The 25,230-nt window shown below is 33.7% G+C and overlaps 1 protein-coding gene across 1 annotated transcript in view; it reads left to right on the plus strand.

Moving 5' to 3' along the window:
• The first annotated feature begins 21,502 nt into the window (after window positions 1–21,502).
• Window positions 21,503–25,230, plus strand: part of ARP5 (actin-related protein 5) — a 234,318-nt gene continuing 230,590 nt past the window's right edge. Inside the window, exons 1-2 of the mRNA XM_089798325.1 lie at window positions 21,503–21,829; window positions 21,927–21,997. Of these exons, the coding sequence (XP_089654451.1) occupies window positions 21,729–21,829; window positions 21,927–21,997 (172 nt within the window). The 5' untranslated portion in view covers window positions 21,503–21,728. The remainder of the gene's footprint in view (window positions 21,830–21,926; window positions 21,998–25,230) is intronic.

Genomic DNA, 25,230 nt, shown 5'->3' on the forward strand with positions numbered 1-25,230 from the left:
CATTTGACAACCATTGCGAGCTCGACATCAATTAGCTAGTCTATTAGCTCGGCAGTAACTTGAAAAACTTAGAGATTTTCCTTGGATTCCTAATAACATCTTGCATCTTTGTTCATTCTTATGTAAACATTTTAGTACTAAATCCTTTTGGAATTGATGTGTGATATAACTTTCAAACATCAATCCCACATACCTCTTGATTGCTTAGTTTGATGAGGTGTGATCACCTAACCCATTCGATGAAGTGATCCCTTCTCCATTTGATGTTCTGCAATCATCCTTTTTCTTCCATGTCTTCTTCATTTCATTTCTGACATTTTCAACATTTTCCTTGCCTTTGCCTTTATCAAATTCACAACTTGGTGCCCTTGATCTTGTTGGGCAATATTTGCTGATGTGACTAGTCTTCAAACAACTAAAACATGTGGTTTGACTCAACCACCTCTTGTAGTCATCTCTGAAGTGTGTCCTAATACAATTATTAGGAACTTGTCCATATTCTTGACAATAATAACAACTATATCTTGTATTATAATCCCAATTATAAGAGTTGTCATTGTTCCTTATGTTTGATGACCACATGGGTTTAGATCTGCACTCAAAAGCTCTATGTCCATACTTCTGACCGTTATAACAATATCCTTCAAATCTTTGAGTGTGCATGGTCATAGTTCTGCATTCATGTGCCTGACGACCTTGTTTGTTGCACTTATGACAGTGAACCATGTTCTTATTCTTGACATTCTGATTTGTAGCTCTACTCCTGCACACATTAGCAGTATGTCCTTTCTTACCACAATTGAGACAAGTAGGTTTGGAATTCTAACGTAGGTAAGGGATGAATAACTAGGGCCAAAGGCTCACCCAACTATCCAAACCACCTTGCAAAAGTTAACATGGCAAAAACACAACACATTGAACAACAACCAAAGGAGGAAGAAGAGAAAACACTTATTGATTCATCAAATAATCAGCATACATTCCCAGTTGTAAGGCCTTCGGGTTTATGGCCGGATACAAAATATATTCAAGATCAAAGATCCAACATCAAATTCATAGCTCTAAATACATATGCAACAAACTTTCCAAAATTTTGCATCCTACTCCAGAATCCTCCAAAAATTGCCCTAACTCTAAGCCTAAACACTCTATATATACTTGCCAAAATAGCTCACAGATCATTCTAGAACATTAAATAAGAGGAAGGTTGATCCAACAATAGTCTGGACACATCCCAAGAAAAGATCTTAACATAAATATTGTGATCGAAATAAATCTCGCAAGCCAGCTCACAGAAATCACGTCCAAATGTTGACACTCAGCATAAACAAGAAAACTTGGCACATGAAGGGTCACTTGGCATACACTGGGTAACTTGGGACATGAAGAATCACTTGGCATACATTGGGTAACTCAACACATGAAGGAACACTTGGTCAACACTAGATTGCTATAGTAACTTGGCACCAACTAAGTGCTACTGTAACTCGGCACCAACTAAGTGCTACAGTAACTCAACACCAACTAGAGCTATAGTAACTCGGCATCAACATGCAGAATGAACAAAAATGAGCAGGATAACAAGGCACCCTAGGATGCTCCTACATTAGATAATCGAGGTTGAAAGAAATAATTCTCCTAAATCATTGAGATTTCACAATCTGAGTTAAATCCAACTTAGATTGAGAAACCATGAAGCATCTTCAATAGGCCTATTCTTACACTTCACCAAATATTCATAGTAATCTTTTCCTCTTGTGCTCTTCCCAACTCTCTGATCCAATATTTGTTCAACTTCTTCAATTTTCTTCTTAGGATAATCTTCTGATACAACAACTTCATCATCTGACTCATGATACATATACAAATCAACAATATTGAATATAGGAGATATATCCATGTCATCAGGTAACTCAACTTCATAAGCATTACCACTATTAAACTTCTTCAAGATCTTACAAGGTCCAAATTTCTTCATCTTTAGCTTACTGTATGTCCCAATAGGAAATCTTCCTTTCTTTAAATGAACCATCATCTCATCACCAACTTCAAAATCATGATGTCTTCTAGACTTACCAACATTCTCCGTATACTTCTGATTACTTTGTTCCAACCTCAACTTCACTTTCTTATGCAAAGACTCCATAAAATCAGCAAATTTTTCTCCTATAGTGCTTCTCTTTTCTTCACTAGCAACATCTCTCAAATCTGATATACCTCTAGACTGCATTCCAGTAACAATCTCAAAAGGTGTTTCCCTTGTACTCCTATTCACAAAATTATTATATGCAAACTCAACTTGTGCCAACACGACTTCCCAATTACTTGGCTCATCTCCAACTAAACATTTCAACAAATTACCCAAGCTTTTATTTACAACCTTTGTCTATCCATATGTCTATGGATGGAATGTAGAACTAAACTTCAACTTAGTACCCATCTTCTTCCATAAAGTCTTCCAAAAATAACCAATAAATTTACTATCTCTGTCAAAAATAATACTTCTTGGTAATCCATGCAATCTCACAATCTCTTTAAAGAAAAATTTAACAACATGTTCTGCATCTGATGTCTTCTTACATGGTATGAAATGAGCCCTCTTAGAAAATTTGTCCATTCACTGTCTTAGGTAATCCAAGAAAAAAATCCATACTAATGTCACTCCAAGGTTTCTCAAGAATAGTAATAGGTGTATACAAACCAATATTTTGATTTACTCCTTTTACAATTTAACAAACTCCACAACTCTTTACAAATTTCTAAACATCCTTATACATTTGTGGTCAATAATACTCCTCTTTCAACAAACTCCATGTCTTATCAATTCCAAAATGTTCAGCCAATCCGCCACTATGCTTTTCCTTAATCAGATTCAACCTCATAAAACTTCTAGAAATACACAACTGAATGCCTTTGAACAACATACCTTCTTGAACAAAATACTCATCATACTTACTTATGTGATCTATAAAATAAATGGTGCTCTACACTCTCTCCATGCCTTAGAAAAATCAGGATCAACATCATACAACTCTTTCATTTCATCAAAACCAAGAACTTCAACCTTCATTCTAGTCAACAAAGAACATCTTCTACTCAATGCATCATCAACTCTATTAGTAACTCCACTCTTATGCTTAATAACAAATGTGAAACTTTGCAAGTACTCAACCCACTTCATATGTCTCTAATTTAATTTATCTTGACTTCCCAAGTATTGTAAAGCTTTATGATTAGTATACAACACAAACTCCTTAGGAATCAAATATTGTCTCCACTTCTTCAATGCTTGAATAATAAAATAAAACTCTTGATCAAACACATAATACTTACTTTTGGCATCATTCAACTTTTCACTAAAGAAAGCAACGAGTTTACCTTCTTGACTTAACACAACTCCTATTGCATTACCACTTGCATCACATTCAACATGAAATACTTTATTAAAATTAGGCAAAGCCAATACGGATAATTCAAAAAAATTTTGCTTGAAAGTCTCAAAACTCTTATCAGCTCCATGTGTCCACTTGAATTCCTTTTTATCTCCCCTAATTATTTTAGTCATAGCATTACAAACAACACTGAAATTCTTTATAATCTTTCTATAAAAACTAGCCAAACATGAAATGATCTTACCTAACCCACATTCTCAAGTGCAGGCCCTTCCAAAATTGCCTTAACCTTCTCAGGATCCATCTCCAATCCATTAACTAAAATCACAAATCCCAAATACACAATCTCCTCTTGCATAAAATAACACTTTTTCAGATTAATCAACAACTTTTCCTCTTTCAACCTCTGCAATACTTGTCTAATATGCTCAATATGTTTTTCCTTAGTCTTACTAAATATCAGAATATCATCCAAATAAACAATCACAAACTTAGCCAAAAATCTTTTAAGAACTTCATTCATCAACCTCATGAAAGTATTAGGTGCATTAGTCAAACCAAAAGGCATAACCAACCATTCATACAAAGCATCTTTTGTCTTGAAAGTAGTCTTCCATTCATCACCTTCTCTAATTCTGATATGATGATAGCCACTCTTCAAATCAATCTTGGTAAAGTACTTTGCTCTACTCAAACAATCCATTATGTCATCCATCCTCGGCATAGGAAACCTATATTTCATTATTATCTTGTTAATAGCTCTGGAATCAGTACACATTCTCCATTCTCCATTCTTTTTAGGTGCTAATAAAGTAGGTACAACACATGGACTCAAGCTTTCTCTAATCAAACCTTTCTGCAGCAACTCATGCACTTGTCTATTAAGTTCTTCATTCCCTGTAGGTGTCAATCTATACGGTGCTTTGTTCGGAAAACTAGCTCCAAGAATTAGATCCATACAATGACTTATACTTCTTAATGGAGGTAAACCATTAGGTATATCCTCTGCAACAATCTATTTATACTCATTAAGCAATTCAACAATTTCTTCTAGTACTTGGTCAATACTACCAGCTGTCCCTCGGTCACCACTGACTGGCACTTGGTTAACACTGTTTTCTGGCACATGGGTACTATTGACACAACTTGGTTTCTTTGGATTTATAGCAAAACAAACTTGATTTTTTTTTCATGTCCTTTTCAAATTGTTTCCCATTAACCATGCAAATTTTTACAGCAGTACAATTAACCTCATATGGACTTTCAATTGAAGGCAGTATTATTTGTTTCTTCTCATTCACCCAAAGAGTATATTGATTCAATCTTCCATCATGCATAGCATATCTATCATATTGCCAAGGTCTACCCAATAGAATATGACAACAATCCATAGGCATAATATCACACAAAACTTCTTCAAAGTAATGTCTGATCTTGAACTTCACAAGGCATTGCTCACTTACCAATATCTTATGCTCATCTTTGATCCATGAAACATGATAGGGTTTAGGATGCTTCAACCTTTGCAATTACAACTTTGTAACCAGCTCTTCTAATGCCAAATTTGTAGAACGTCCACTTTCAATGATCACTTTGCAACATTCTCCAACCATCTTACATCTTGTCTCGAAAAGACTTCTCCTTAAAATAGGTTCCTCATCACTTCCCTTATTACATAAGGTTCTTCTCACCATCAAATTTTCTCCTACCTTAGGTCCATTGGGTGAACCCTCATCATCTCCTTGAATCACAACATTTTTGTTACCTTACTCACTTTCGAATGATCTACATTCAAAAGATCTATGTCCCTCTTTACCACATCTAAAACAATTACCATGAAATCCACCTCTAGAATAAGAATTACCTCTTCTTTGGTAAGAATTACCACATTTCCATTTAGTCTTTCCTTTGTCATCATTCTTCCATTCAGATTTGCATTTATCCTACACAAAACTTTCAGATCTACCACCTTCACTATAAGATCTACCTTTGCCTCTTTGGAATCTACCACCTCTACCTCTTTGTCTTTATTCATGCTTCTTTGCTAAGATCTCCTCAGGTTTCAAGGCATATTGATATCCTTCTTCAACACTTTCCAACTTCACAAAACTTATTTTATCTTGAATTCCAGATCTCAATCCATTTATGTACCTTGCAATTTTCTCATCATCATCCACATGTCCAGATCTGATGTCCAATCTATATAATTCCTCGGTATACTCTTTCACAGTCATGTCCTTTTGTTTCAAATTTTGCATTTTTCTCAACAAGCTAACTTGGTAATTAGTAGGAAGGAATTTTTTCTTTGCCTTGTTCTCCATCTTTGGCCAAGTTCTGATCTTCTCCTTTCCTCTCCTTTGTCTACTAGTTTGCAAATGTTCCCACCATAGTGATGCATGACCTTTCAACCTAGTGACTACAATCTTCACCTTTCTATTATCAGGAGTGTTTTCACACTCAAAGAACTTCTCCATATCTGAGATCCAATCCAACACAACATTGGTATCCAATTTTCCATCATAAGGAACAACTTCTACAAAAGGCTTTGAATTTTCCCTAGACAACACTCACAACAATCTTTCCTCGTCTTGATCTTCTTTAGATTCTAGGTTATGGTTTGGTGCTGCTACTTCATCATCAAGATGTGCTCTTCTCCTTTGGGTTGTATCCACAACATCTAATCTAGCTAGAAGTTGTCTCAACTGATCCAATATAGCATTATCAACATTTCCTCTACCATGAACCATCTTTACAAATCAGGTTTCTGCAAGATCATAACCCCCTACAAGTTATAGGTCAAATCCGTAGATCTACAACCCTACAACCAATATCCAAATTAAGGTTCTACATAATCCAATCTCCACAAGGATGAACCTCAAGCTTTGATGCCACCTAACGTAGGTAAGGGGTGAATAAATAGGGCCAAAGGCTCACCCAGCTATCCAAACCACCTTGCAAAAGTTAACATAGCGGAAACACAAAACATAAAACAAAAACTAAAGGAGTAAGAAGAGAAAACACTTGTTGATTCATCATATAATTAGCACACATGCCCAGTTGTAAGGCCTTTTGGGTTATGGAAAAATACAAAATATATTCAAGATCAAAGATCCAACATCAAATTCACAACTCTAGATACATATACAACAAACTTTCCAAACTTTCACATCCTACTCTAAAATCCTCCAAAAACTGCCCTAACTCTAAGCCTAAACACTCTATATATATTTGCCAAAACAACTTACAGATCATTCTAGAACATTACATAAGAGGAAGGCCAACCCAACAATAGTCTAAACACATCCCAGAAAAGATCTTAACATAAATATTGCAATCAAAATAAATCCCGCAAGTCAACTCACATAAATCACATCCAAATGTTAACACTTGACATAAACAAGAAAACTCAACACATGAAGGGTCACTCGGCATACACTAGGTAACTCGACACATGAAGAGTCACTTGGCATACACTGGGTAACTCGACACATGAAGGAACACTTGGTCAACACTAGATTGCTATAGTAACTCGACACCAACTAAATGCTAAAGTAACTTGACACCAACTAAGTGCTACAGTAACTCAGCACCAACTAGAGCTACAGTAACTCGGCATCAATGCGCAAAATGAACAAAAATGAGCAGGATAACAAGGCAACCCAGGATGCTTCTACATCAAATTCTTACCTTTGTTGCTCCTTTCTTCAACACTTTTGGATGACTCTCCTTCATTGTTACTTGTTTATCCCAGTCTAGATGTATCAATATTGGATCTAGGGGATCTCAATAATTGCTCAAAGTATTTAATGGCTTCATTTGGTTTATTGAAACTTTCAACAAATTCCTTTTCCCTTTTTAGGTCACTTTGAAATTGCTCATTTTGCATCTTCAATGTTGTTATCTCAATGTCCTTGACATTCAACTCATAGTTGGCATTCATCATTTGACTCAAAATATCCAACTGCATGTTGGAAATCTTGGTTAGCTCTGATGATTTCTCTTCTATTCTATTGCTCAAAATTATTTTGTCTTCTTCAATCATGGCTTTGTCTTCCATAGCTTTCTTCTTCTATTCAGTCACCTCACATAGTAGCATGGCTTGTGATTCTTGATCTAACTTTAGATTTTTTATTTCTTCAGCTTGGGCTCTGTTCCTTTCCATTAGATATGCAACTGTTGCATCAAATTCATTGGAGTCTCCATTAGCAAATAGCTTAGTAGTGTCCATCTCTCTGTATTGTGTGTCATTCTCCCCAATAGCAATTTCCTTCCTTCTCTTCAAGGATTTGTTTAGTTCTTCTCTGGCTTCATTCAGTTGATGTAGAATGAGTTGTATTTCAATTCCTTGATTCTCAATGATCTTTCCCAACTTGTAGACTTCTATTTCAAGATCTTTCCTCAAAGCTACAAAGCTTCTCTTTCAAAGAACAAGGCTCTAATGCCAATTGTTGGAATTACAATAGAAAGATAAACTTCTGAGAGGGGGGAGGGGGGGTGAATCACTAGTTTAAACTTTGACCAATAAAACTTTCACAACACATCCATCTCATGCATTCAATAAGTAAACAGAAATAACATGTAAAGCATGTACATCTAAAACATGTAAACATATAAACATTCACACATGTATGACACCAAATATGATTACCCAAAAACCCTCCAATGAGAAGGTAAAATTGGGGTGGGCATGACACCCACAAATCTTCACTATTGCAGTAATAAAGTGTATCCAATGAAGGTTATAATGTTTTGATCATGAGACATGATCTACCCTGTAAAAGGTCTACCCTATTAAAGGCTTATAAAGACTGTATTAGAAGTGTGCCTTGCTAAGTGACTTTAACTCACAATTAAGTAAGCACCTTGTTAGAGGATTTCAATACAACCTATTAGGACTACTCTGTTAAGAGATATAACTGATTCACCTACTAGAATGATTCAACAATGATCCTATAGTTAGCACTTGGTTTCTTGATGATAGATCACCTCTAAACTAATGCATTCTTGATCCTTCTTGATCAGATGTCTCTTTGTTGTATGCTCTTCTCTTCATTTGTTCTCCTTTAACTGATTATGCAATGCAATCTCAAATCATAACTCCTTAGCCACCATGAATGCTCTATTTGTGCATGCAAACTTCTCTCTTCGCTCCTTCATACACCTTTATGCACTCTGTGATATCCCCATTTTAGTATATAAATTAATTATACACAAAGGGTATAATATTAATAATCGATAATTTATATAGAATAAATTATAATTATTCTAAGCTACAAATATAAAATGTTATATATTATACAATTATAAATATTAATTATATATATATATATATATATATATGAATATGTGAATATTATTATCTATATATATATAATTAATATATACATCAACTGTTTTATGTGCTATAGTATATGCCTATATTAAAATAATAGTATTATAAATAATTAAAGTGATTCATATATAATATATAATAATAAATAATTAATATAATAATATATAATCATATATTATTATAATCACATATAATTGATATTAATATATATTATTAATATGGAATCATATATAATTAATATTTGAATAGACACACCTCTATAAAATATATTGATATATATATATATATATATGGTATATCTCAGGCTAAGGTAATCATCATACGAAATATTATCAAATGTATACCATTCAAGAGGAAATTATTTAATATCCTGAAACGAGACATTACAAGTGGTATCAGAGCATCTTTCCTACCATCCTGTGGAAAGTATTCAGTACAAAATCATAAAAAATGTCCTTGCCAACCTAAGGAGATGAAGAAAGTAGATAATAAAGATTCGAGATCTTTTTAGAGTTTAGAAAGTAGCGCTGAAGTAGGGTTTGATATTGTGAAATAGAAGCAGCCAACTCCTCTGCGTATCGCGTTGAAGTTAGGGTGAAATATATAAATCCCTTCTTTGTGAAGACCGACGAAGAAAATTTCAAAGCAATTGTACACAACTTAACTGGCCAAGACTCTCCTGCAATTCTTAGCAATAATCTTCTTAATGTTGATGTTCTGATCAATCTTCACTCAAACTCTATTCCCACTGTTGAATATGATTTTTTGCAAGAAAAAGAGAATGTTGAGGAGTTGCAAATTGAGGGCAAGAGTTTATATAGTATGCCAAGCTTTGTGGGATTTGAAATAGATGTTTTAGTGATGATTTAGGGTTTCAGAATTATAACGATGCATTTGAGCTTCCCCCATCGACCATATCAGACTTAGATATGTGGTGGGATTCTTCTCTCTAGTCTGACTGAATGAGTTTCACCATGTGTTGGTTAAATCTCAAAAACATGGTAGAGAGAATGGGCAGCTTGCAGAAATGGCGACATGGCAAAAATGGTATCATGGAATGAGAGATATAAGTCACCAAAATAAAGGCCATTCAGTAGCTAACATGAGCATACAACTTAGACAGGAAGAAAGAAAAAAGGATAATAATCAAATAAAAAAGGTCAAATACCATACATCGTGGCATGGTTTGGTTCACCAATATGCGAAGCGACACATAATATTGAGAAGTAGTACGGAAGATAAAAGATAAGTAACTCTCACATTTATCATATGAATGGTGTATGAGTGTATTTTATGATTGACGGTAGTTTGAAAAGGTATGTTGAAGGAAATAATATAAGGTATGCGTTATTCCCATCTTCTATTTCATTTACATCTAGAAATAGATATTAAAGAAGATAATAGCTAAAAATAAATGATATTGAGAACCGGGGATCAGACATGAAGCACCATGTCATTGAAAGAGGGAAAAGATTGGATAATACATATTATTGTGTACAAAAGCAAGAAGTGATCAAAATACTGGTCATCGGTGCTATTAAAAGAAAATTCCAAGTCTAAAGGTGCACGACAATTTGGACAAACAATAGTTCAAGGCAGATGATAATTCACAGAGGTAAATAGAATAGAGATTAGAATGAAAGTTTGGAAAGAAAACAAAAAAAATGAAGTCATAAACATTTCCACCAAGTTGCGTGAAGATTCTACGCCAGAGGTACAATTGGATACCCATGATCTCTGTGTCAAACATATGGCCAAATACCTGCCATCCCTGCATAAAAGGACTAGACATCAGGTATTGATCGCAATACATCAAAGGACGTTGGTAAATGCACTTTTAGGTATGAATAGTCTATATTTATTCCCAATTAAAATATATATTCATCCAATTCAATATTAAGGGATAGATGTAGTTAAATAAAAATTGATCAATGAAATTAAATAAAAAGCTTTTACATAAAGGAAAATACATTAAGTTGATAATTGAATTAATATTAATTTCTCTATTAAAGAAATATACATTGAAGTTGATAATTGAACATTAATTTCTCTAATAAAAGAATATACATTTAAATTGATAATTGGATTAATATTAATTTATCTATTAAAAGAGTACATTATGAGAGTAATTGAATAGGTTAATTTTTCTATTAAGGGAGATTTAGATTTGAAACGGCTAACCAAAGGATAAGCAGATTTCTCCCCATGCTTTAAACTGAAGGTTTAATAAATTTTAATGTTGTTAAGCAAAAATGATTAATTATCTTAGGTCATCATCTTCCAAGATAAGGTAAGGCCTGCGGTGGAATGGACTGAGTGACATCACTCAAGGTACCAGATAAAGCCTATGGGTACTGGGTAAGGCCTCGATGACGGGATATCTCAGGGTACATCATACAAAAGCGCTATCTTGGAGATGATGGTCAGAGAGAGATAACAATAATGAGGGAGAACGGTGAGGCCCACTGATTGGGTAATAGGGCACCCCATTATGGTTTCTCCTCCTATAATTGAATGATAAGATTATGTATCTGATATTTCAAAGATTATGCTTTAAAAGACTTCTTATTGGAAAGTAGTTGATAGAATCACCTTAGGATCATGATTCTCCAAGTCGAGATAAGGCCTGCGGTGGAATGGACCGGGGGACATCACGTGAGGTATCAGATAAAGCCTAAGGGTATCGGGTAAGGCCTCGGTGATGGGACATCTCAGGGTACATCATGCAAAGGCATCTTCTTGGAAATGATTATCAAAGGAAGGTAACAATAATGAGGGAGAACGGTGAGGCCCATTGGTTGGGTAATAGGGCACCCTATTATGGTTCCTCCTCCCATATTTAGAAAATGATGAGTTAATAAATGGATTGAGACTATAAACACCTTATCAAGGGATTGATTTATATATAATGTGTACTAATATTTTTTCTTGGTTGCAGGTTCACAATTAAGGAAATGCATGATGTGTGTCTTATGTGTTTGCATCGTGTTTGCTCCGTGTCTTCATCTGTCTGCATCGTGTCCACTTCATGTTTTCATGATCTTTCTACATCGTGTATGCTTCGTGTTTTCATTCAATGTATATTTCATAAATCTTTTGGTATTTTAAATGCAAGTATGTTTTATGTCTATGACAAAGCTTGCGTATGAATGATTTGCTTGAGGACAAGCAAATTTGAGAGGGGATGGCTATGATATCTCCATTTTAGTATATAAATTAATTATACACAAAGGGTATAATATTAATAATCGATAATTTATATAGAATAAATTATAAAGATTAATTATATATATGAATATGTGAATATTATATATATATATATATATAATTAATATATACATCAACTATTTTATGTGCTATAGTATATGACATTATGCCTATATTAAAATAATATTATTATAAATAATTAAAGTGATTCATATATAATATATAATAATAAATAATTAATATAATAATATATAATCATATATTATTATAATCACATATAATTGATATTAATATATATTATTAATATGTAATCATATATAATTAATAGTTGAATAGACACACCTCTATAAAATATATTGATATATATATGGTATATCTCAGGCTAAGGTAATCATCATACGAAATATTATCAAATGTATACCATTCAAGAGGAAATTATTTAATGTCCTGAAATGGGACATTACAAGTGGTATCAGAGAGTTTAGGGTTTCTTCTCCTTAAGAAAACTCAGGTGACTTAGGGTTAGGTATGAATCAACGACTATGATTCATCCATTTTACCACTTGAACCTTCCCTTTTTCTGATTGGTTGCATGTAATGCATTGGGAGTCCAACTGAAGATTCATTTTTGTCTACAAAATATCATTATTCAATCTTTAAGTCAGCTCAAAAATAGTTTACATAGTTGTTTGTGCCATTACAAACAACTAAGACAAAACTGTCTTACATGGAATCTAAATTCTTTGATGCTCAGCATATACTATCTTCTATACTATGACGTGGCATTTGTATTACTTGGTATGCACTACTTGCTTGGCTCTTGAATCACTCAGCATACACTATCTGCTCGACACTTGATTAACTTGGCACATGAGTGGCTTGACACTCACTGTGGACTCGACATGCTCTATTGTATACATGTTGTGCTCTACATGTACTACTTGTTCAACATGAACTAAGTAAATGGCATATATGTGTAGACACTCATTTGTAAAAACCAATCTAAAGTCAATAATCTATTGTTTGTACAGGTTCGTATACATTTATAAATATGATTTTGAGGTTGTTTTTAATACTTTTAAATTTACAAACCATCTAGTGATGATTCAAAATTATCAAATCTAATATAATTCTTCTTGGGTTCCATATAATCCCTATCCCTCCTAATGCTCCACTAGACTCCTGGATGAATATTTTCCAACTTCCCAATTTCCTGCCTAATTTGTTGCCTTCTTTATTTAGTTTAGTTTCTTGTATTTTTATAATTTCACATTCAAATAGAGATATATTGCATTTTAATAAATGATTTTTGCTAGAGGCATTTAGGCCTCTAACATTCCATGTTGTAATCCTCATACTGACATGGGAAAGTTCTTCCCCTTCCCTACTTTTTGATTTTGGAAACGTTTTCCTTGTTCTCTCGCCTGACCATATGCCTCTCTTAACTCTTTGAGTGATTTCCTCCCTCATTTTGATTTTTTCTTACCACATCTTGGTGTTTTGATACCTTCTTGGTTCATTGTTATTCCAAGATTTTCTATATTCTTTTGAGCATTGTCAATGCTTGCTGTATTACTTTCTTCTTCCATGTTTTCCTTTTCCCTTCTATTTGTTTAATAACCTGGTCTGCTAGATCCATTTGTTTCTCAAACTACTCCGAGTTTTCCTCAATCTTCACCCTCCCTATTTCTGATTCTTCCTTGTCATTGGTCTTCTCTAGATCCATCATCACTCCATATTCTTCCCAACCTGCCATGATTGTGCTTATTCTTGATTAGTACTAAGTATTTGATTATTTGTAGTTCTTAATAATGCTTCTTCTTTTGCTAAGAATGTATTTTCTCCCATTTTTCTTAGTACATCTACATTTTGAATAACCTCAGATGCTATCACTTCAAATGGGTCCTTTCCATTAGTCGGGGTTTCCCAAAATTTGTAGCTACTTTTTTTGGCACTTTTTCTCATTGTGACATTACTCCGTTGAGTTGTTGATGCTGGTGGAATTCTACCATCTTTTTCCTTTTCTGAGATCTCTACTACTATAAGATCCACATCATTCTTTCTAGTTTTCCTTGTGACTGATTTTGACTGGTCTCACTCCTTATTCAAATTGGGATTGTTTATTCCTTCTTTTGGAGAATTCATTTTTGTGGAAAGCCCTCAATTTTCAATATCCTCAATATTTAGGTTATTGTTCTTTTTCGAGGAGGAGTCTCTAAATATTTACTTTGAGATGCAAGTTTATCCATCTCCTTGTGTTGAGTCTTTTCCGACTTCTAAAGCTTATTCTGATCCTCTTTTTGTTGTAAAATCTCTATTTGATCTACTTTGTCATTAATCTTGTGTGTTGTTTCTTCATTAAGTTGCATAATGCTCCCATATTCTCCTCAATTTTCTTCATTTCTATTTCTAATTGCTTTGGGACTTCTTTTAAGCTTGCAATTTTTATATTTAGTAGGTTTAGAAGACTGAATCCTTCCATATATCTCTGTTGTGTGACCTCATTGATGTCCTCTTCCTTTGATTTTATGGGTTTCTTTTCAATACTTCTAAGTGTACTTTGTATCACCTCTAGTCCAGTAATTTCTCCTTCTTCAATCTCACTATTTGGGGTACTAATAAGGTTCTCTATATAATTTTGTTGTCTAAATCTCTCCTTTTCTAGAGTTGTGCATATCTTTTGTAACCAATTCTAGATGTTGTTCCTCTATGCTAGTATCCAAACTGATTTCCTCAAAATCCAATTTTTTTGCTGCCACCCTTCTCTCATGTTTGAGAAATTTCAAATATCTGATTTTCCCTTGATGTTTAGTGAATTTTATTTTATATATTGATCTATTTGAGATAATTTTTAATGTATTCTTGTTGATCGTATTTAGGTTTTAATGTAACTAATAGTTTAACTAATGAAGATTTGATATGATGATGCTCATAAGCCTTGATCCCTCCTAATAATTGTCCAATTTGTACAAAGATTCTAATATCACATAATTTAGCAGGAATATTGTTTAAGATAATCCATATTAGGATCTTAAGAGTTTTCTTTGGAATATCATTAAAATTAGCTTTCCATTTTTAGAAATTTAGACTATATCCACTAATAAAATAGAGAGATTTTTTAAGTAAATAAGACCTAAAGCTTAAATCTTTACAATGCAAAAAAAACTAGCATTTTTGAGAAGAAAGTTATACTTACCTATTTGGGGTCAAGGGAGTTGAACCAATTTACCTGATTTGTCCATTTTGATTTTGGTCTGGTCCATACCACATACAAACCCCTTTCTTCACAATCAAACCATTTGTCTTTGCTAGTCTTATTACTGATTATGATAGTAGGAACTGCAATTTCTTTTGGTTTTCGATTCATGGGTAACTGGATTTGAACTTCTTCAGAATTATGGTTAGGAAAATTCCCAAATTGGAAGCATGGTTGGGGAATTGAGGAAGATAATTTCGAAAGATTAGGGTCATAATACAGATTTAAACAGTTTCTGTTGGAATTCTTTTTAGAATAATTTGGGGGGGGGAGGGGGGGGGGGTGAATCAATTATTCAAGGTCCAGATGTACAAAATAAAACTTTTCACAATTCAGTGAACCCTTAAATCTTTCTCAACCGTGCATGCATTCATTGTGTGTTAATCTAAACTGATATGTTACTGTAACATTAACATGCAGATGTATAAAGCATAAGACATATCACATCCATCAGTACACTTGACACAATGATTTAATGTGGAAACCCAATTTGGAAAAAACCACCAGTAACATGCTACTCCTTTTTCACTCTTCCAAAGTGATGCCTTGTTAAAGGCCAACCCTGTTAAAGGTTACAACGCACACTATTAAATGTGACCAAGTTAAGGGATTTCAATCACCCTGTTAAAAGTGAGCCTTGTTAGAGGACTTTAGGCCATTCACTTTGAATGCCACCCTATTAAAGAATTTTCCAATGACTGTTAAGTCAACCTTTCTCCAAAGGATTTACCCCAATCTGATACAATTGTTAGAAAGTAATAGTAGAGCTTTGATCTGATACAACTTCCAACCTTACTTGTAGATTATAGATCACTATTCAGTCCTCAACTCCGCTTAGCTTCCAATCTTTGCAGCTCTGACAACTTTTTAAGCCTTCAAGCATTCATCCTCTTTAAGCTTTCTTGCTTAGCTCGCCATTGCAGACTTCTTCTCTTGGGTCACTTGAAGAAGCAAATCCTTTTCCTTCTCCTTGTCAGATTTTCACTTCCAAAACTCTCTAACCTCAATCCAACATTGCTTCATGACTAGACATCCCTACATATAGGAAATTATAACTCTTTTCTCGCTCATTATCCATCTAAAAAATTAAGGTTTTCGATGGATTAGGTAGGATACAATGTATCTACCCTATATCTTGTCTTCTCTAGAAACTTCTCCTAGAATCCACTTGAATTCTCCTCCAAAATGGTTTACATAAGATTCTGTGCCTGCAGCTCATCAATCTTATCTTCCTCTTGATTTACAAGTTCCAAGAAAACAAACTCGTCAGCTTTTATTTGGTGAATCCTTGATCTTCTTTATAACGCAGTAGCTCGACATTATCAATTTACTAATGCTTGGCACATACTGTGTTACTTAGTATCTATTGTAAAATCACTCGACATCAACTCAATTTTACTGGTGCTTGGCATCAACTGAAAGTCACTCAACATCAACTATCTTGCTTGGCAACTATTAGTTTGCTCAACATCCACTAGAAATTGTTTTGCTCAGCTTGCATTAACTTTGCTCTGCACCTTCTATCAACTTGGTCAAGCTTAGCAAATAAACTTTGTCCAATCTTTTTCTTCTAAAATTTCTAAGTGTAGCCAATCATTTTGCAACCTCAAGTAGGTCATCAAAACATTATTTTATCACTCTCTTAAATGATTCTTTCACTTCAATACATAATCATAACTCAACCTTTTTCTAGGTACTTTTGTTACATCTTGTTGATCAGATCCTCCTCATTAATCAACTAAGTGATAGTGCTCGAAACATATAAGCAATTGTCTTACCAACATGTAGTAGGTTTGACATCAGTGACAAAACAATGATTGAAAACACTTCTTCAATAGTTCTCTTACTCAAATGATCCTTTCAATCATATATCAACAATTTCTAGGGTTAGGGTTGATATGTACTCCATTTGCTTTTGATAGCTTAGTGGGTTTGGGAATAACCTGTGCTATTGGATCAATCGATTTAATTAGGGTTTACCTTTACTTGACACCACTCTTCATATTTATATTGCTTCTCATTTCCTTAGATGCCTGTATTTGCCTAGCATATTTTATTTTCTCGAAGAAATTAGCTTGCTTCTTTTGTCAGTCTTTTTCACCAAGACTCTGTATTAGATTTCTCTATGCTTCTATGATTTGTTTTGTGCTTTAGATCATTATGCTTTTGAATCTCCTTCTAGATCGATCTCTCTCCCATCCTTCCTCCTCCTCATGCTTATGATTGCTTATCATTGTTTGCATTCAAGGCTTTGATATTACCGAGGCTAAATGTTTACAATTTTGCTCGATAATTTCTCTATTTCGTTCCTCATGTTGTTCAATGAGGGCATTTAACTGATTTTTTAGAGGAATTTGATCAATTTTTTCCCATGGTGGGCATTTTGTCGTATTTTCATTTTAAAATATAAATTTTATTTGAAGTATGATTTTGTTTTTTAAATTGTAATAGAGAAATTATGTAATGGAAAATAATTTTTACATAATTAATGTTTTAAAATTTAAAATTTAAAATTTCTTTTGTTTGTTTGTAGCCAAAATTTGACAAAGAAAAGTACAATATATCTTACTAAAATAGAGAATATTTTCATCATGATTACATAATTTTTTACAAATTCTAAAGTAAGTTTGATTAACTTCAAACAAATTATTATATAAATAATAATAATAAATACTAAATACTAATAGTTTGTCATTATAAACATAGAAAAAATAAAATAGGAATGCTCTTTTATTGAATCAAATAGATTAAAATAAAAATAGTTGTTAGTTCTATTATAGATCCATTGTACCAATTGCAAATTGTCTCCTCTTTAAATACAAATTATATATGCACTCATAATTGATATGTTTAGATTTTGAATATTGAATACCACAACATTAATATTCCAACCAAAAATATGAAAGATATTTATCCATAATAAATAAATCACACAATATTATTCAATGAAAGTTCTCTTAAATGTAAAAATATTATTTTAATATTATATATCTTCAATTTAATTACAAATTATAAAACACTAAAAAATAGTTATAAAAAATTCAATAGATAGAAAACAAAGGCTTCTATTAAAGCAAGTTAGTTATTTTCCTATATATTATAGTTATTTTTAAAAATAAAATAAATTATTGAAGGTAAAAATTTTGGAAAAAATATAGATTTGGAAAAAATACAATTAATGTTATATTTGCATCTCATTTATCATTTATTTGTAATAAATCATTCAATTTTTTTAAAGCTATATGAGATAATGTTTTAAAATTTAAATTTAGGCCCGTTCATGGATGTATTGGGGCTAATCCAACTTCAAAAAGGGAGGTGACATCATGGATACTTACAGAGGAGGGATAGTTAAAAATTAATTTAACGGGGTGACAAAGAGAAACCCAAGTGTATTAGGATGTGGATGCATGGCAAGAGACCATAAGGGCAACATACTTACGTTTGCGGCTAAACGCTTGCAGGATGGTAAAAATAATACTGCAGAATGTTTTGCTGCTAGGGAAGCTTTAGGATTAGGAGCAAAAATTGGATGCAAATGTATACATTTGGAAGGAGACTCAGAGATCATTATAAATGGCATTAAGAGAGGAAAGATGGAGGCTTGGCATCTGGATCAAAGTATATGACAAATCAAGGAATTGCTTTTGGACTTCGACGATTTTAAGGTTTCACATTGCTTTCTGGAAGCGAATAGAATGTCAGATTGATTATCCAATTTAGGTGCCAATTCAAATTGGGTCCTCAATATAAAATTTTTGAGGACTTCCATCATCTTGGTGTTAATTAAAGAGAGCAAATTTGTTTGGACATTAGATTGAATAATTCACTCATGGTGCTTCAATTTGGAGTTTGAAGGGAATGACATCATGAGTTTGAGTTATGATGACATTAATCATTCCACAATAAGCAGAGATCTCCATGTTACCGATGTATCCCTCGCGTGTGTCAAAAGGAGAGTTTGGCTTGCTTTGGTACTTTGTTCCAAAGAGTTCTGAGACAATTATATTTAGGCTGAAGGTAGGTAAAGTTCATTTGCTTTCTTTGAGTTAGAAATGGAGACAAATTTTGCTCTTGGGTTAGATTCTTAGATAGATACCTATGAAGGTCAGATATCCATGTGGCACCTGAAAGATATCTTTATTTTTGATGACCTAGGCTTTCTGAAGGGCAACCAACAAATTTTAGGGCCAGAGTATTTGGAGGCATTCTGGAAGAGGAGATCAAATTTGGATGTGGCATCATTGTTTGTTGCACTTGCATTGATGGTGGGGGAATCGAAAGAAGGGGCTCAACGGGTCGTGGTTGCAAGTGTGGATAGGCAAGGGCTTCTAGGACTTGATGACATCATTGAGAGAGTTGTTTTGGGTGTTGGAATTGAGATGGGTATTGAGCCTTGGAGGCTAATTATCGGAGGGGACTCTTCCATTCAACCACTGGTGGTGTGGCCTTCTTCAAATCTGCAAGGCACTCATATCCCCAAAGCATAACAGGGTTAGAAAATGATCATGGAATACTTGACTAAGCACATTTGGGTGACGAAGGAGCATGAACGAGGCTTTATGAAGGCCATGCCGAGGAAGAGTACACTAGCCCTTGGACAACAAATTTGCCATCAGATTGCAAAGGAATCTCACTTGCATGAGGGCACGCCTATAACAGAGAGAGTTTGGGTTGATGCCTCTCTGCTTACCGACGAGAGGATGGGTAATGGAAAGCACTGTAGGGTTAACCAGGGGTTCTTAGTGATGGATGACCACTCAACCCCAATTTTCACTCATGAGGAAGTAACAAATTGGTTTAAGAAGTAGCTGACAATGAGGATGGTGGTGGCTCTTTTTGTCTTGGTAGATCGGTTTAATGTATGGGTGGGTGGTTTGTACTTTCATAGTGCTTATACTCTTTTTTTGCTTATCTAATGACATCTATATGGGTAGGGTAAGGGTAGTTTAAACTGTAAGGCTCTTAGCCATATCGCCACAATGTACTCTCTTTATCAATACAATACAAATATTATCTATAGAAAAAAATAAAATAATATTTAGAAATGTAAATGTTATCAATGTCATTATTATTTTAATTTTAAAAATCTCAATATTATCTGAAACAATATATTATTTTTAGTATTTGCTGACAAGCTAAATAGTATTGCAATCAATTTGTGTTAACTAGCTATTAAAACAAATTATTTCTACCAATCACAATATGGTATTTTTTTTCTAAGTTTTTCTCAATAACTTCTGAAGTCTATATGTTATTTTTTAAAGTTTTAACATTATCAATATTATTTTTCTTAGCATTGATTGGATGATGCATTTAACATCTTATACACAGATCATTTATCAAACTCATCCAAATATTATGATTAGTTTAGATTTTAAGTCTAATTCATCTAATTTAATATTCAAAAGTAAACATATTATAATATAATCATCAACAATCTATATTTTTATTTAAATTATTAATTTATAAATTTATTTTTATATTTTTATTAAATAATTTTATACTTATTTTTTTTATAGATATTTTTATTACTTTATAAGTTTATTCTTATATTTTTATTAATTAAAATTAAAATTTTATTTTATAAAAAAAATTATATTGAATTATTAAGAAAATACTAGCCACTACATGACCCTTGTTAAATTTGTAATAAATAATTCATGTAATAGAAAATAGGTTTTTTAAAAGATACATGAGATAATATTTTAAAATATAAATTTAGAAATGTAGATATGTCAATGTCTTCAAATTTTTATAATCTATAATATCAAAGTTCTTTTGTTTGTTTCTAAGCCGAGAAAAATGCAATATGGACAACGGAGTATAACACCAAAACAATTCATCCAATCATATAATTTGTATAATATTTAAAAGTCATAAATAAATTACAAAACTTTACACATTAATAGTTATTAGGTAGAAACTGATTAGTACTTGAACAAAGCCAATGCAATAATGTAAGAAAAATTATATTTTTTAAAATTTTGAAAATAAATATTAATAATGAATTGTAAAGTTTTTGTTAAACATAATTTAATAATTTGTTCAAATAAAAAATTTGAAACTAAAAAATTCTATAAGCATCCTTTCAATAACTAATAATTAAACATATTTTATTAAAAAAACTCTTATACAAATAAAAAATATTACAGTTAAATTTTAACAAATCTGTAAAAAATAAATCAAATTACAATATCTAAAATATTTTGAAAATAAAGTACTTCTAAAAAGATGTACGTTCAGTTCTAAAAATAGAGAATAAAGAGAATTTTCCAGCGGAGCCTATTTATTACAAATAAATTATTAAAAAAAAAAACCGAAAACAAAACAAACTACTTTCCAGTTTGAGAAGCTAAACTTCCAGTTCTCCAAAATAAACTCTGAACGATTGCCAACTCTTAAATTCTGTGTGGATCTTCCCAACTGTCTAGATGTCTCTCTTCGCGGAAAGAAATTGAATAAAAACAGCTGCCAATGTCTAATTGTCTCCATTGCAGAGCATAGCAGAGAAGAAGTTTAGTACAGGATAAACAGAAGAATGCCTTCTATCACGAGACCCGCTCGCCAGACAGATTATGCATTGGTGCCAAGGGAATGCCCTCTGGTTATCGACAATGGCTCTCTCAGTTTCCGCATCGGGTACTTGTAAACCCCTAATTTTCACGTTCTCTCAAAACTTTTGTTTTGCTTCTAAAGTTTGCTTAAGATTGATTAGGGTTTGATTTGTGTCTTGCAGGTGGGCAGGAGAGGTCGAACCTCGCCTCGTGTTTCGAAATGGCGTTCACAAGCTTCGCCACAAAGCCTCCGGTAAATTGAATTCTTTATTTCGAAGAGAAAAACGTTGTTGAATTGGAGTGGAGAACATGGTTATAATGCAATGGAATTATTAAATATATTCGATCAATGTAGCATACTATATATAGGGCGAAGACAAACACTTGGCTACACGTAGAAAACTGTAACGAGACAGGGAAAATTGGAATGTTTTATAATTCTTATGTTAGACTTACACGGTGTAACTGAATAAACTTAGCACTGTACTTGTAAAATTTGCATGTAATGAATAAACCACATTTCGAAAACTACATAATCTTCTCAGTATGGAATGAAGAAATGAAGACGGGTAAAGGGATTACTATCTTGATAAACGATATGTGGAACAAAAACATAAAGTTTGAGAAAGAGGACTCAAATAAACAATTCATATGGCTAAAGATTGAGGATAACGAAGATATCGCATGGTTGGCAGCATGCTATTTTGTGCCTGAAAGCTCTAAACTCTACAAAAGAAGAAATTTAGATAATGAAGACCCATTTGCAACCCTAAAGAAATACGTGCTCTCTTTTAGCTCTACCGGAAACATTATTCTTATGGGAGACTTTAATGTTAGGACTGCAAGTAATCAATCGATTCAGTTGAGCAATGACTCAACAGAGCATGCAACCCCTTGTGGCTAAAAGAGGAGGAAGACAATATCAATAAAAGGACCTCATAGGATGAAAAAGGCAGGGTGTCTCACTTCGGGGCTGAACTTCTAGGGCTTTGTAGCCTACACGGGTTGGTGGTTTGCAATGGCATGAAGAAGTGGCCAAATTTAAATAGAATCACTTGCAAAACTTATAATGGGCAAAGCGTGGTTGATTATATGATTTGTTCTCAATCATCTCTCACCAAGGTTGCTGATTTCAGAATTCAAGAATGTCCTATGGAGCTAAATTCAGATTACATGCCTCTCTTTATTAAATACAACATGAGAGTTAGAAGGCTGAAAAACGAGCAGGCCCAAGAGGTCAGCACGAAAGGCCATAAAGAGGAAAATATTATTATAAACAATGCAAATAAAGAGTTATTTTACACTGCCCTTGAACAACAGATCCAATCGACCCAAGGCAGCAAGAACCTCAATGTCAACAAGGATAAGAATGAACACATTAACAGCAATTCAATGATCCCCTTAATACAGAGAGCATTAAACGAGTGTAAGAGAACAAGAACAAAGAAGCATATCGCAACCACTTTTCCGGCTAATCCATGGTATGACGAAGAATGCAAGGCTGCAAAAAGGGGCCTGAAAGGGAAAAAGGAAAACAAGCCAATTACACATGAATACAAACAATTGATTAAACTCAAAAAAGATGAATATGTGGCTAACCAAAGAAAACAGTTAATCAAACTAGGAAAGCATAACCCTAAAGGTTTTTAAAAGGAGTTACAACAAGTTAAAAAACAGGTCGAAAACAAAATCACAGATTCTCAATGACTGGAATATGCAAAAAGTCTTTATGAAAGACAAGAAGGGGAAGTAAAACTTCCCACCATCAGCAGCTTGGTTGAATTATTCTCAGACAAGGACATTAATTTGGGGATAAAGAGACTTGCGAGCGGCAAGACTCGGCTATTGATGGTTTACAGGCTGAATTTAATAAGTGGGGGGCAGATTTGTTGACTTCACACATCAAGAACATTTTTAATAAGGTCACTCAAGGCAGCTTTCCCACTGAATGGACAAGCAGCGTAGTTATCCCCCTCCATAAAAGCAGAGATGTCAACAATCCTTCCAACTACCAAACCATTATGGTGAACCCTCTCTTAGGCAAGCTTTATGGGAGTATGTTAGAGCATAGAATCAGCGGTTGGGTAGAAAAAGAGGGAAAAAGAGCTAAGGGGCAGGCGGGTTTCAGACCCAAATACTCCACCATTGATCACTATATTACTCTACGATATATGGGAGAAACAGGGAGAAGAAGCTTTTTGCTGCTTTGTCGACTTTAAGAAAGCTTTCGACACCGTACCTAGGGACAAACTATGGAGGAGATTGGAGGAATTGGAGGTTCCAATAGAGTACAGAGCTGTTGTCTATAAGCTTTATGAATAGGTTAAAGCAAAAATCGGAACCAAAGAAGGCATGTCAGAGTGCTTTGACAGCGACATAGGGGTCAATCAAGGCTGCCCACTTTTCCCCACCTTGTTTGATCTTTATATTGACAAGCTAGAAGAATGGTTAAACAAAGCTAATGGAAAGGGAATTCAGCTAGCAGAGTATGTAATTATGTTGCTCCTTTATGCCGATGATCTTATACTCATTGCTAATACAGCCCAGGGATTAAAGGAACAGTTGAGGAATTTAGAAACATTTTGTACGGAGGTCAGGATGGAAGTCAACAGATCAAAGACCAAGATCATGGTCTTTTCCTTGAAGAAAAGAAAACAACAACTTACTTTCATATTCAAAGGTAAAGCCTGAGAAATTGTAGAAGAATACAAGTATCTGGGGATAAACTTCCACTACTGACTAGGTTGGGAGACATGTAGATCAAAAAGAATATAGGGAGGGTGGAAGGCCTCGTACCTTCTACAGAACAGATGCAGAAAAACAAAGTTATGGGATTGGAAAACTAGAAAAACCCTCTTTGGGCTGCTAGTGATTCCGGCGGTTCTTTATGGCAGTGAAATGATGGGGAGCAGCATTTCAAACCACAAATGGTGGCAAATCAAAAGAATACAAAAGTATTTCATCACCACTAAACTCAAAGTCAAGTCAACGGTCCCATACGAAATTCTTTTTGCGGAAGCAAGCATGTTTCCGGTAGAGACCACGATACTTATTTGTCTGCTGAGCTACCTTAAAATAGTAGATAAAATGGATACGCATTGCTGGCTTAAAATGGTGGTTGATGAGGAGTTTGACTGTTGGAAGAAGACATGGAAGAAACAAAACAACAAATGGTTCAATAAGTGGAACATTGACTACCAAGAATGCCTAGAATCCAACTTAGAAATTAAAAAGTAGGTGGTAGAAAAAATCAGATCTGCCATGTGGACAAATTAGTTAGGTAGATAAAAGGCTCATTATGTCAAAGAATTTAATCCCGCATGCAATCACGGCGACAAAGAATACTCAGGGGCTGAGATCAGAGGAAAAGCTAAAATTCTAATTGCCCAATTGAGGTGTGGATTGCACTGGTTGAGATGTAAAATGGGCAGATGGGAGGTTCCTAAAGAAGAGTGGGAGGACAAAATTTGTAGGTTTTGCAAAGAT

This window comes from Cupressus sempervirens, chromosome 8 (assembly GCF_028749045.1).
Source record: "Cupressus sempervirens isolate cs-2001-9-10 chromosome 8, ASM2874904v1, whole genome shotgun sequence".
Classification (NCBI taxonomy): Eukaryota; Viridiplantae; Streptophyta; class Pinopsida; order Cupressales; family Cupressaceae; genus Cupressus; species Cupressus sempervirens.